At 41.6% G+C, this 14987-nt stretch overlaps 1 protein-coding gene across 1 annotated transcript in view; it reads right to left on the reverse strand.

The window, feature by feature from the left end:
* Positions 1-14402, reverse strand: part of LARS2 (leucyl-tRNA synthetase 2, mitochondrial) — a 161736-nt gene extending 147334 nt beyond the window's left edge. Inside the window, exons 1-3 of the mRNA XM_017521971.2 lie at positions 14274-14402; positions 9304-9555; positions 3364-3492 (exon numbers count right to left, since the gene is read on the reverse strand). Of these exons, the coding sequence (XP_017377460.1) occupies positions 3364-3492; positions 9304-9534 (360 nt within the window). The 5' untranslated portion in view covers positions 9535-9555; positions 14274-14402. The remainder of the gene's footprint in view (positions 1-3363; positions 3493-9303; positions 9556-14273) is intronic.
* Positions 14403-14987: the final 585 nt, after the last annotated feature.

The following is a 14987-nucleotide window of genomic DNA, read 5'->3' on the forward strand; positions in this document are numbered from 1 at the left end:
CCTATAATGTCAGTTACTAGGGAGGCTGAGGCAGGAGAATTGCTCGAACCTGTGAGGTGGAGGTTGCAGTGAGTTGAGGTTGCGTCACTGCACTCCAGCCTGGGCAAGAGAGTGAGACTCCGCCTCAAAAAAAAAAAGAAAGAGAGAAAAAGAAATAACCATAATACTCTAGGATTTCACAGAAGAGGAAGAAGGGATGCCTGCTTTATGAAGTCAGTATAACCCTGATACCAAACCAGACAAGGATATCACAAAAAAAAAAACGCTACAGATTAATATCCCTCATGCACATAGGGATATTAGCAAATTAAATACAGCAATATACATATTCAGGAAAAAAAAATACATCATGATCAAATAGAATTTTTCCCAGGAATGCAAGGGTGGCTTAATATAAAAAAAAAAAAAAAAAAAAAAAATCAATCAACATGATATACCACATTAAGACATTAAAGGAGAAAAACCATGTATCATCTTAATCTCAATAGCTGCAGAAAAGGGATTTAACAAAAATCAACATTTATTCATGACAAAAATTCTCAGGACATTAGAAATAAAGGGGAACTTTCTCAACCTGATGAAGAGCATGCAAAGATAGAGTGGAACAGGAAAAATCTCTGGAGTAAATTGGGAGGAAGAAGCCAAGATGCAGCAGAAAATTCTGGCCAGTGGGTCTCATGCTAAGAGAGCAGAGTGTTTCAACAGGGAGAAAAACTGTCCACAGTATGATATGTTGCTGAGGTTGAGGAAGAAAAGGACAGCGACATATCTATGGAGGCCTCTGGTGGCCTTGAAGAGAGCAGACTTGCTCATGGGTCACTCCACTTTTTGCATCCTATAGTGCTGTTGTTAGTGTGCCTTAGAACTACTTCACATATCTCCATTCAAGAATAAAGCTGGTGGTCAATGATTATTTACTGACTGAACTAATCAATACATGTGTCAGATCCTGTTTGGCAGTCCCAGATTAGATATTCCTTCCCTGCTTAGAGTGAGGATTCGAGTCTAAGTCTATTCAAGCTCAGGAACCAATCCTGACCTTGGGCAGGTAAGATTTTAAAATGACAAGGAAGCTCAACAGACTTTCTTTCACATTACTGACAACCACGGTTTCGGTTTCTCTTTTGCCACATCACTTCAAAATGGCCAGACAAGTTTTCACCAGATTTGGTGATTGTATCTGAGATGCTCTGACTTAAATATGAATTATGAAAATTAATAAGAAATTAATTTCAGGAGAACCTAGAGAACCCCCAAAAAGAGGGCTCGTCATCTTAAACACAGCAGCTGAAACTGCGAAACAAAAAGACAATCTTAGGTACCTGGTGATCACACAGACTAAGAAACCATCAACCAAATAACAAATAGTGGTTTCAACCATAACGAAGCAAATCATGTCGCAGGATAGACAATATGAATTGCAGGATTCATTTACTAAATGGTGATGAATCACCTTCCTAAGCAGCTCGGAGAAATCAGATCAATATAAATAATAATTACAGCTATCATTTATTATGGGATTATTATGTGCCAGATATATGCAATAATGATAAGATTAATAATCTCATCTAACTCTCATAACTCTGTGAGGAAGAAAGTATTGTTATCCCTAAGTTAAAGATTAAGAAAGTGGGATGCAGAGACATTAAATGACTGCAGAGTTGCTTGGCTAGAAAGTGGCAGGTTCAAATTTGGGTTGTTTAATTTCTGGGTCTAGCCTGACTTTAGGCTTCAGATATCGTAGGAAGACTCTTTGTCTTTTGGGCCTGAGCTGCTTACAAAAGTACCAGTTCCTCTGGGCCTGGGGCTCTGCCTTGAGCCTCCTCTGTAACATCTCATCCCATCCAAGGAAATTAGAATCCCACCTACAACCCCCTCAACCACCTGTTTTGCTAACAGGCTTCCCTGCACCCTATCATAAATGTACAGTTTTGCTGTAAAAGCTTAATTGTCCCAAGGTGGGTGGATCACCTGAAGTCAGGAGTTTGAGACCAGCCTGACCAACATGGTGAAACCCCGTCTCTACTAAAATACAAAAATTAGCTGAGTGTGGTGGTGGGCACCTATAATCTCAGTTGCTTGGGAAGCTGAGGCAGGAGAATCGTTTGAATTCAGGAGGGGGAGGTTACAATGTGCCAAGATTGTGCCATTGCTCTCCAGCCCGGACAACATGGTAAAACCCTGTCTCTACAACATACACAAAAAATAAGCTGGGCATGGTGGTGCGCACTTATAGTCCCAGCTACCTGGGAGGCTGAGTTGGAAGGGTCACTTGAGCCTGGGAGGTGGAGGCTGCAGTGAGCTATGTGATTGCAACTCCAGCCTGGGTGACAAAATGAGACACTGTCTCAACAAAAAAAAAAGCAAGAAAAGAAAAGCAAAGAAAAAAAAAAAAGAAGCAGGCAATGGGGTAAAGAGGAATGACCCACATCAACCAAGGAAGAGTGTTTGTCCTTCTCTCTCCCAATAAATTTCAACTCATCCTTCAAGGCCCATATCAGATTTTCCCTCTTTTTTTTCCCCAAAGATAGGGTCTCACTCTGTTGCCCAGACTGGTGTGTAATGGCACAATCACAGCTCACTGCAGCCTTGACCTCCCAGATTCAAGCACTCATCCCTCCTTAGCCTCCTGAGTAGCTGGGACTACAGGTGTGTGCCACCACGCTGGGCTAATTTCTTGTACGTTTGCAGAGACTGCGTTTCGCTACATTGCCCAGGTGGGTCTAGAACTCCTGGGCTCAAGTAATCCTTCTGCCTGAGGCTCCCAAAGCACTGGGATTACAGGCATGAGCCAGTTGCCTGGCCCAGATGTTTCCTCTTGAGTGGCACTTTCTCTAACTCCCAGAGTTGTTACTCCCCAAATATTTTGTCTTAAAAAAAATTATTTTTTTCCATTAGAAAATAAATATATGCTCAAAGAATAAGGAAAACATCAAATAGAGAGCAAAAAAATCTCTCTTTCAATGAAGAAAAAAAAAAAAATCTCTCGCAGTCCCACCTGCCGCTCATAGCACTGATGTGTATTTATACTCTTGACCTCAGTCCCTTATAAAATGATTCTCTATTCTTGGGGGAGCATCTCCTGGGAAGATTATCAGTGTTATCCACATTTGTATCTACCTTTCACCCATTCTCACCTGATCTCCACCCCTAGCACAATACCCAACTCATGGCTGCCCCCCAGTTAACCTAGATACTTTATTCTAATCCATAAAAGTTAACACTGAGCTTTTCATGTCCAGCTTCAAAGCCGTCCTAATAGTAAGGGAAGTTGGTTTTCTTCATTTGTCTTGAACAGATGTTACTACATGCCAATTCTGTGTGTGGCAGACAAGGGCTGCTCCAGCGGGCACCTGTTCTTACCTGCATCCCTCTCATCATCTGGAACCGGGCTATGGTGTCGCTGATGGTGTAGACACGCACGTGGCCCATGTGCAGCTTACCAGAAGGATAAGGGAACATGGAAAGCAGGTAAAATTTGGGCTTTGATTTCTAGGAAAGAACGACAATGAGTATTTATTAAGCATTTTCTGGAAACTCCACATGTATATATAATATTTTGGCATTTTACGCAAAGTAATAATTTAACATTTTTGAGGTTTCCTTTTTAAAAGACTGTTCCCAGAGTGTAAATCAACTAAAATGTCCAAAAGCAAAATTTAAAGCCCTGGTTTAAGATAAAGAATGTCCAAAATAATGCCAAATAACCTCTAAGTGTTAATTATCCATATATCTAAATTTTTTTTTCTTTTAAAAACTTCTCTTTTAAAAGGAATGAATTAATAGCATTTGCAGTGACCTGGATGAGACTGGAAACTATTATTCTAAGTGAAGTAACTGAGGAATGGAAAACCGAACATCGTTATGTTCTCACTGATATGTGGGAGCTAAGCTATGAGGACACAAAGGCTTAAGAATGATACAATGGACTTCGGAGACTTGGAGGGAAGGGTGGGAGGGTGGTGAGGAATAAAAGGCTATAAATAGGGTGTAGCATATACTGCTCAAGTGGTGGGTGCAGTATACTGATTCGTGTAACCAAATACCACCTGTACCCCAATAACCTATGGAAAAAAAAAGTGGTCCCAATGCAGACCCCGAGAAGGTTCTTGGATCTCGGGTAATAAAGAATTCAGGGCAACTTGGTAAAGTGAAAGCAAGTTTATTAGGAAAGTAGAGGAATAAAAGAATGGCTACTCCATTAAAAAAAAAAAATACTTCTAAGACAGCTTCTATCTAGGTCCTTAAAGATCTGTCTGTTTTTCCAAAGGAAGCTCTGACACACATATCTATATAATTCAAGGAAACAATCATTGAATCACATAGACGTAACATCTTTAAAACTGGAGTCTCTTCCTAAATTGTCTATAACTGCATTCTGATGTAGATTTAGCAGTAACAACAGGATCCTAAGGTACCAATTTGGGTCCTGAGTTTCCCCAATGTCTTGTGAGCTTATCTTTCAACAAAAAATGTTGAAATGGGAAGGTAATGAGAAGATCTTTTTAAAAAGGGAGAAGGTTGTTGTTCTCCAGGGATGATAAATAAGCAGCTTCAGGGCAGGGTTATATAACTCTCCAGCTTCCAAAGAAGCAGCTTCATCACGAGAAACACAGAAAACTTTACATGTATCTGAACAGAAGGAATGCAGGTCAATGAGTCCTTATTGGATCACTAACTTCTGGCCTCTTAATTCTTCCCCTCGTAAAATGATAAATGTTGTCATGAGTGTGCACATGAATGGATACGGCAAACAAAGATGGTAGTCCTTGAATGGACTCCTACTGGGGAGACCTACTGTTCAAGGGCAAGCACTGTGCTTCAGTCACCTCTTTCTCTACATCTGCCCCCAACGCCAGCAGGAGCTTAATGTTGGATAAATGTTCACTGGCCTTTCTGCCCAAAAGCCTGATAACTGGCCCCTACGGAGCACTTTTTACCCAGCGAACTTCACAAATCCCACCCAGGTAATAGGAGGGTTCCTCATACCCAAGTTTACATCACCTCATGACAGGGTCGGGGGTGGAGGAGCTGGGGAGAAAGGAAGAGCAAAAGGTAACGGGGTGACTGCTTCTGTTTGGTCATTGAGGGACAGAACTTATGCTTTATTTATTAATTTATTTCTGCTTTTTATTTATTTCTGCCTTCTGTTTTTTTCTTTCTGGCCTTACTCTTTTCCTAGAGCTTTACTAGAGTTCTTTAAGAATCTGCTTCCCCCAAAGTAATGAAAATAAACACAAAATAGAATACTCATAACCCTTCTTTTGTGAACATATGTGGGAGGGGCTTTTTAAATATTGTTTGCTGAGTGTTCGCATCACTGATAATGCACTTAAACCAAATATAATTAGTAGAGCAGAAGAAACCAGAAATCAGATTTTTGCCAAGGAGTTCTTAAACTTCCTTCAGCAAAGAACTTAAACAAACCTATAACAGAACCATTAGCAAGTGGCAAAAAAAAAAAAAAAAAAAAAAAAACCTCACAAAAACTAGAGTAGGACTTTTCTTTGTGCTGCCCATCCTCTAGAAATTACCAAGGAGGGTTTAGCTGCCTGAAGGAAGAAATGGGAAAAAGAGAACAATTAAGAAATCTGGATCATACACAAACTAGAAAATCATCTGGAACTGCTGAAATGACAACTACAATGGATTTATACGAACAGGATGGAAAGCAACACGTTGGTCACACACTTTAATTAGAAACTGCAGATTTATAACTCTGAGGAAAACCTCAGAAGTGTGAGAGAGGACCTGAGATTCAAGGGCTGGTGGGAACTCAGGAACTTAATAACTGTCCTTAAGAAAATGAGTGGCATTCCGGCCGGGCGCGGTGGCTCACGCCTGTAATCCCAGCACTTTGGGAGGCCGAGGCGGGTGGATCACGAGGTCAAGAGATCGAGACCATCCTGGTCAACATGGTGAAACCCCGTCTCTACTAAAAATACAAAAAATTAGCTGGGCACGGTGGCGCATGCCTGTAACCCCAGCTACTCAGGAGGCTGAGGCAGGAGAATTGCCTGAACCTAGGAGGCAGAGGTTGTGGTGAGCCGAGATTGCGCCATTGCACCCCAGCCTGGGTAACAAGAGCGAAACTCCGTCTCAAAAAAAAAAGAGAAAATGAGTGGCAGATGACCCTTTCAGCTTATGAGCAAGTCCCTCGAAGGAGGTACAAGACCCCATTCTTGTACTTAGTGCAGATCAGAAGAAAACTCTCTACTCTCTACTCAATTCAAACCTTACTCTTTACAATGAATTAAGCCTAAGGCTTATTCTTCGGAAATTTTTAGGAATATGTGAAAATAGCTGTTAAGAGTTCTTTAGGAGTCAGAAAAACAGTAAAATCCTTGATCAAAGCTGTTTCTGTTTTTCATTTTAAACTTTTTACACAAAATTTTTATTATACTATTGTTTATTTTATTACACATTTAACAATCTTGCCCCAAACATTTTCCACTTGTAATTTCTTTACTAGCATCTCCTTTTTAACATTTGTTCAATAAAGATTAAATTAATAGCAAAATGAAATGAATAATTATATACTAGCTAAGCCAAAATCCAAATCTGAGTTCATAAAAGATACATAGAAAAATATTGTTTTCTAAAGTCTTTAATATTGAAGAATATTTTCGTTTATTGCAGAAAAGGTATTGAGCTTATTGCCTGTCCCTGCCTTTTTCTTTTCTGCATGAATTAAGTCATTTTCCTCTGACAATGAAATGAGTTCTATCATCTGGGGGTGGAAAAGAGAGGAATGATGGGAGTTTCTGTTATAATTGAGCAAGAATCTGATTGAAAGGGAAATTTTCATAATTATATAAAAGTGTAAGAATTCCTTTAAAATAGATTAAGATTTTAAGTGATGGGGAAAGGATAGCTTTTGTAAGTGGGTCCTATTATTTTTGTCAGCTTCTGACTTTAGAAGAAAGATGACTTCTGCCTCTTTATAGATCATGCTCTGAAGCTGTCGCTGAGCCTACAGGATGACAGAGTAAAAGGAGCACCTCAGTAGGAGTCCGGAGCCCTAGTTCTGGTCCTAGCTTTGTCACTAGCTGTGAGGCCTTAGGCAAACGCTTTTGCCTTTTGGGATCAGTTTGCTATCTGTAAATCAAAGGTGAGACAAAAGAAGGTTCTCGGTGAAAAAGCATGAGCTCTGGAATCAAACACACGTTTGATTTTGAATCCTGGCTCTGCCATGTCTTGGCACATTACCTAAACCTCTGTCTGAGACTCGGTTTTCTTACTTTAAAAATGAGGATAATACTGCTATCCCCTGGCTTGTTTCAGGATTAAATGAGATAATCAATTGAAAGATGGTGCCTGGCACATGGTTAAATGCTCATTAAATGGAAATTCTTTTTTAAATAATAATTACGGTGATGGCAAGACATTCAATTTAGAAAAACTCATTTGAGTGGATTTCAGGTGAATTTAATACCACAATGAGATCGATTATAAATGCTCCAAAATCCACCAGCATTCTGTCATAGTCTCAGCTCCTGATAGATACACCACGTTCTGATCTTCGCGCGTCTTTTATTTACGTGCCACTTCAGTTTGTAAAATGCGAAAGTCACACATTTTCTCATTTGATTTTCAAAACAGTTCTGTGAGATAAACAATGCAAGGAGCCCCAGAATCTAAGACGTTAAATGACGTGGCCTGGATGATGCAGGTTTCCTGGGGCAGGGCCGCATTACAGCCAGGCTCCAGCTCTCTCACTGAGTGCTCTACTTTGCCATTTCTTGATTCAAATCCTGATAGGGGGCCACCAGGGGATCATACACAATGCCCCTTACGCTACGCCCCCAATTACTAAAAAAATTTATTTTGATCCATTTAACATTTTTAAAAACCATAGGCTTAAGAAGAATGAGATGTCACAAAATCAGTACGCTACAATGTCAAAATGTTTAGAAGTCAATAAATGGTAATCCAAAGAAAGGGGAAAAGGGCTAATTTTACTGTCCTCACTCAGAATTAAACTGCTCCTTAAGAGTTTGTTTTCAATTATATTAAGTTATATTGGTCTGATGATGTTGACACAAGGGCTTTTCACTTCCTAATGAGGTAAAAGTCAAGCTTTCATTGTAAAATTATGCATTACATTCAAACCTTCCTTTTTTAAAAAATTTCATTTTACTTGTTATACACTACTTGTTATTCTCAATAGCAATTTTTCTTTCTAACCATTGCCCAAAACCATCTTTCAGTTTAACACAAATAGCTCCCCTCCCCTCACTCATTTTTCACAATCACCAATCTCATAGAAAGAATGAGTGTGATGACAGAACCCAGAAGGGGGAAAAGGCAAGTCGAGAGGCGTGGCCTTGTGCAGCTGTACTTACTCAACTGCTTGCCTTGGGCCTAATCTCTTTATTAAACATAGCGCATTTGTATTATTCGACTATAACTACCACAAAGAGATAATCAAAATTTAAGAGTAAAACTCTGATCAGATTCAAACATTTCATGTAACAAGTCACATCTCCCAACTGTCATTTTGACCATTATGAAGAGGTAAGGGTAACACATTCCAGACTGATTCCCAGCAAACTAGCCTCCCAGAAAAGGAAGAGAGCACTTCATGGAAACTGGCTGCAGCCAAGTATTATACTTCCACAATGAATTCAGGTAGAGTGTTGAGCTAGTGCACCTGGTGCAGAAGCCAAGGCTCCACTAACTCATGTAGCTGCTACCTTAAGGTTAGACCCTACCCCAGATCACAGCAGTGGAAGGACTGGTATCCCCTAACCATGATGCTGAGGCGGCGGAACAGAGTTGGAGGCTAAGGTCCTGCCAGGGAAGGGGCAGATACTTCTCAGAACATGCAGCCAGCGAGGAGCCCAGATGCCTCTCTTGGAGTCTCAGATATGACCCTGCCAGATCCCTGTGTGCTGCCCCACCATGCAATAAACTACAGAGGACCCAACATCTGGTAGAGCTCCTATTCTGATGAGCTTCCCCTAGTAAATGTTGCTCTAGAACACCTAGGGTGCTGCTGTCTGCCATATACCTCGTGCACAATATTACTATGTGTGCATCCACCACCCTGGAAACTCTTCTAAGCACTATCCTTCTATCACCTCATTTGTGCCTCCCCATCCAGCTACCCTCCCAATAGTGCAGGTGGGCATAATTATTATCACTCTCCATTTCAGATAAGAGAATTGAAGCACAGAGAAATTCAACAATTTGATTCAAGGTCACATATTTAATATCTTATTTGAACCACATAGTCCAACCCCAGAGTCCAAACCTTTAGCCCCTCTTGTCTACCCTCTAAGAATCTCTCAGAATACTCACATCAATTTCTGAAATTTTGGAGGCCTGTTCTTTTATTCGTTGATGCCACCATTTCTCGACATCCTTTCTGGTCTGCAACGTATACTCTTTTGTCCACTTTCCCGTGGCACTGTAGATACTTCTGGTACATCTAGGAATTACTCTTTCCCACTTGATGACATCTGGCCCACCATTTAACTGTCTTTTCAGAAGAGAGGCATAAAAACTCAATCTCTGCCAAGCCGAAGCCATTCTTCAGAAGGTGGGAAAACCCTGAAAAAGAGGGTAGAAAGCACACGATGGGCTGCCTCAAACCCTCCCCAGAGCTTATTTTTCCATTCGGCATAGTCCGGTGTTCTGGGCTTGTGCTTTCCTCTTGCTCTTTTAATGATTTCTTTCCCTGAAAAGAATACTTTAGCAATTCAATTGAGCTAAACACAAACTCTTTAATAGAAGATATAAAGGGTCAGTGGCCTCTAACATCAAAGATGGAAAACTCCTGTAGGAAAAAATAGAGACTCTCAGCTGCCAGCTCCTGCACAACCTCAAGTTGCACGGAAGGCATGGAGTGCCCTCCCTCCCCTCCCTGTGGGCCAGACTCCCAGGGACTCTCCACCAGGCTTCACTTCCTATGTCTTCAAGCCTCGGAGGAGCTCAAACACATATTGGATTGGCCTTAGACTCAAACATCAGAAGGGGTCTAAACATAGGCCTCCCAGGAGGACCAGAAATTCTTAACTATTATTAGCAATTTTTTTACATATTATAAATTAAATATATAGTGTAGGCTGAGCCAGAAAATAACCATTATTTAGAAGACTGTTAATTCATTTAGTTTCTCCTTCATTTATCAATAATTTATTTATTTACTTACTTTTTTAGAGACAGGATCCTGCTCTTTCATTCAGGCTGGGGTGCAGTGGCACGAGCATACCTAAATGTAACCTCTGACTTCTAGGCTCAAGTGATCTACCTGCCTTGGCCTACCAAAGGGCTGGGATTCCAGGCATGAGCCACCACCAAATATCTACTGAGTACCACTAGGCCCACACATTGTTCTAGGCACTGGGGATACAGCAGCAAACAAAAACAGAGTCCCTTCTTTCTTTTTTTTTTTGAGACAGAGTCTTGCTCTATTGCCTAGCCTGGAGTGCAATGGCTAGATCTTGGCTCACTGCAACCTCGGCCTCCTGGGCTCAAGCAATTCTCCTGCCTCCGCCTCAGTAGCTAGGATTATAGGCACGCACCACCATGCCTGACTGATTTTTGCATTTTTAGTAGAGATAGGGTTTCACCATATTGGCCAGGCTGATCTTGAACTCTTGACCTCATGATCCACCCACCTTGGCCTCCTAAAGTGCTGGGATTACAGGCGTGAACCACCACACCCAGCTCAGAGTCCCTTCTTTCACGGCACTTACAAACTAGTAGGGAAGCAGATAAGAAACAAAAATATATAATGTGTAGTCATGGTGAGTGCTATTTTTTGGAATACAACTCATAGACTAGGGCCTACCAGGATACCCAGTTGTGATTCAAAATTCAATTTTAATGTTTCATTGGCTTCTTCCACAGGTACATTCTGGAAATAACCTCATTGAAGAAGTTTCACATTTTATTGCTATTTAAAGGGTTGAGGTGAGATTTCATCAAATATTTAAGATATATGACTAAATAGCCCAAACTTTCTTCTTCTTGCCTAACAGCATTCAAGAAGTGCTACAGTGAAAAGACAGATGAAAACAGTTTTCAAAACAAGAGAGAAATAAATAAACCTGGCACTCTAAGCTGATGTTCTTTGATGCTCTCAAAATTCTTTCCATACCTATTAGGATTTGGCCTGTTTCACCAAGGTACTGGACACAAATGTTGCCAGGAATGTCAATAAAGGCTTATAACAGTGAGTTTCACGCTCACATAAGATAGCAACATAATGTGAGCATCTTACAAGTTGGTCTGCCAAAGTAACTGACTGGCATATCAGTTCTCACTGCATTAAACAGCTCTTGCTTCTTTAAGGGTTGAATAAAGTACACACTTAAAAAAAAAAAAAAATCTCCCAGCCAAGAACGGTGTCTCACGCCTATAATCCCAGCACTTTGGGAGGCAGAGACAGGCAGATCACAAGGTCAGGAGTTTGAGACCAGCCTGGCCAATATGGTGAAACCCCATCTCTACTAAAAACACAAAAGTTAGGTGCACTAGTAGTCCCAGCTACTCGGGAGGCTGAGGCAGGAGAATTGCTTAAACCTGGGAGGCGGAGGTTGCAGTGAGCTGAGATCGCGCCGTTGCACTCTAGCCTGGGTGACAGAGTGAGACTCCGTCTCAAAAAAAAAAAAGAAAAAAAAAATCTCCCTTAGGCCAGGGGCAGTGGTTCACGCCTGTAATCCCAGCATTCTGGGAGGCCAAGGCAGGCGGATCACCTGAGGTCAGGAGTTTGAGACCAACTTGGCCAACATGGTGAAACCTCTTCTCTACTAAAAATACAAAAATTAGCTGGGTGTGATGGCATGCGCCTGTAATCCCAGCTACTCGGGTGGCTGAGGCAGGAGAACCGCTTGAACCAGGGAGGCTGAGGTTGCAGTGAGCCGAGGTGGCACTACTGCACTCCAACCTAGCAACAGAGCGAGACTCCATTTGAAAAAAAAAAAAAAAAAAAAAAAAAATCTTTATAGTTGGGCTTGGCTATTTTAAAGTACATAGGCATGATTACAGATATTTGGGTGAACTATATGAAATTGGTTAAATGTTAGCAATTCCATATAACCAACCTAATATACATACACTTTGTACACTTAAGGCAAACTGCATTTATTTTTAGGGCTTAGGGTTCTATAATTAGAACTCCTTAATTATATAGAAGTCATAGATTTTACGGTTCTCTTGCCAAGTCAACACTTTCATACCTTTGCAAACCAAAGAATGCCTGTTTAGCAGAGGACACATAAGTGGGTGCCTGCTACTTCTCTCCTAGACAGCATCCCCTAAGAACACATAAGGAGTGTTCTGGGCTATCCTCTCAAATAGAAACAAAGGGGCACAACAAAATTATAAAATACAAAGTGACTTGAATTGCTGTCTATACTCTGTCTACACAAGAATAAGCTTTCTAAATATGTTTATACAATACCTGGCTCACTAATGACCTCTCCTTTGCTTAAATAAACCAATGAACTAGAGAATCCTGAAACAGATCTGTATTTAAAAGCATTTAAAGTTCTTTTTTTTTAAAAAAAAAAAAAAAAAAAAAAAGCAGGAGCAGATTAGAGAGTAATAGATTATTCAACAAACAGGAGAAAAACTTAAAATTAGAGCCCCACCTCAAATAATAAGCTAGAGTAAATCCAGATAAATAATGTTTTTTTATCTATAGGTCTGGATCTGAAAAGCAGAAATAAGAAAAAATAAAATACGAGAAATAAGAATGTTTTTTAAAGTACCATAAAACAAGATAAAAACACAGATGAGCATTTAATAAATCTCAAGAGGGTGCAGGATGTTCTGTCCTGAGTAAAAACAATGAAAAACTTCACAATGGAAAATATTAATAAATCTGACTCTAAAAATATAAAACATCTGTATGCCAAAACCATTATGAACAGAACTGGAAAGGAAACAATTAGCTATGAGAAAATGTTTGCCAAAATTGCAATGACAAAAGGTTATTCTACTCTTGAGTTCATGTATGAGAAACGAAACACTAAAATTCAAATTTTAAAAATGAACAAAACAGCAAAGATGACACATAAATGGTTAATAAAGAGGACATGAAAAAGATCAACTTTGCAACTAATCAAACAAACGCAAATTAAAACAATGAAAGTTTAGTTACCAAATTGCCAAATGAAAAGAAATATGCAGTTTTTACATAACTGCTGGTAGGAAATGTAAATTGATTCCACCTTTCTGGGGAGCAATCTCATAACGTGTTAAGACCCTTTAAGAATAGTTCATATCCTTTGGGGTTAGCAGACCCCACTCAATCCCAAGACCCCACTCAGGTTCTAATTCCATAGGAAGATTAACAGAAATCAACATATAGTCAGTATACATGGCTATGATTCATTACAGAACTTCCCAGGTTTCAACCCTATTCCTTTACTTCCTAGGCCTTGTTCTTGGCCACTCCAAGTACTCGTCCACCAAAGCCCTGATGGACTGCCTCTTACTGACTTTATTAGACGGCTGTGAGGATATGACGAATGTGAAAGGTGTAAAAATACAAAAGTTAGCCGGGCATGGTGGTGGGGGCCTGTAGTCCCAGCTACTCAGGAGGCTGAGGCAGGAGAATTGCTTGAACCTGTGAGGCGGAAGCCATTTCTTTCCTACAGGATTGAAATCTTATCCCTACCAAAAAAGGGATTACAGGCGTGAGAGAAGCCTAGGAGAAGAGTAGGAGGCAGAAAAATAAACAGAACACAGGGGAGAAGCACATGAGGGCATCTGTGTACTACACCCAAAAGACAGTGAAAGAATGCACCTGGGAAAATTCATCTTAAAGAAACCAAGTTTTGTGAAAACAAGTATCTTGGATTTTGCAGCTACTCATTACCTGTGACCTCAGGCAAATTTCTCGTCTGGAACCTCATCTTTCTAACCTCCGAGCCCTAACATGTGGCAACGACCTGTGGGCCCCCGAGAGGCAAGTGATGACCTTCAACTGGGTCCAAACCCCTAACCCGGGGAGGGGGAAAGATCCAAGGATGAACTGGGGTAGGAAAGCAGTGGAGAGGAAAGTTTGAGTACAAAACTACGTGTACATGTGCGTTTTTCTGGGAAAGAGTTCAGAGCTATCAACGGAGTCGGTGGCTTAAAGAGCCTGAAGACCTGGATCTCAGACATTTTCAGTTTGGAGATTGCAAGGGTCCAGGACTACCTAACGCAGCCCGCACCTTCCCTGCCTGCCCGCAGCAAGTCAGAACTTCCCGAGACGGAGGAAGAGGAGACCGGGCCTCGTCCCTCAACTCGCTGCGCCGGGTCCAGGGGTTTACCTGCTCACAGGCTCCGGCCTGCGGCTCCTCTACTCGTTTTCCACCTTTAGGCGAACGCTTCCCGGCCACGCACCATGGGCGCCGCCATATTGTCAAAACAACAACTTTATCGATAGCGTTCGCTGTCCACACAGACAGACGGGGGCGGGACCGGGGAAGGAGAGCAACCCAGTCCTCGATTCCCAGCAGCCCGCGGGGCGGGGCGGGGCGGGGGCGTATGCGCGGCCGCCCTGTGCTCCGCCTCCCGGCCTCTGGCACGCCCTTCAGGCGCTCTGGCGTTGGCAAAGCTGTGGACGTCTGAGGCTCAAATTATTGCAATTGTAGCAGACGGATGAACGCCGTTGATTTAGTGGCGTCAGAATAAACTAGGCGGCAGCTGGTGAAAAGAGCCCTGGGATACAGCCCAGACCCGAGGGTTCGAATCCCAGCGTAGCAACATCCGCTTCCTGGGGTTGGGCAGGTCTGGACTTCTTGATTCCTAATGGACCGCATGATGAATGAGGCACCTTCTTCCACCATACTCCAAAATCCTCTAGCCCTGGAGGCGGGGAGTGAAATTACATGGCCAAGAATAGATTTGGGGTGAGGTACTTTTCTCACCAGGCAAGTGTGCTGGGAGTCAGGAAAGCACGATGCCTTCCCTTTTCCTAGAGGAGTTTGTATGTCCCATGCCCCCACTGCCACACAAGCGGCAAGTGTTTCATGCTTGTAATA

Source organism: Cebus imitator, unplaced genomic scaffold (genome assembly GCF_001604975.1).
Source record: "Cebus imitator isolate Cc_AM_T3 unplaced genomic scaffold, Cebus_imitator-1.0 Scaffold0, whole genome shotgun sequence".
NCBI classification, from domain to species: Eukaryota; Metazoa; Chordata; class Mammalia; order Primates; family Cebidae; genus Cebus; species Cebus imitator.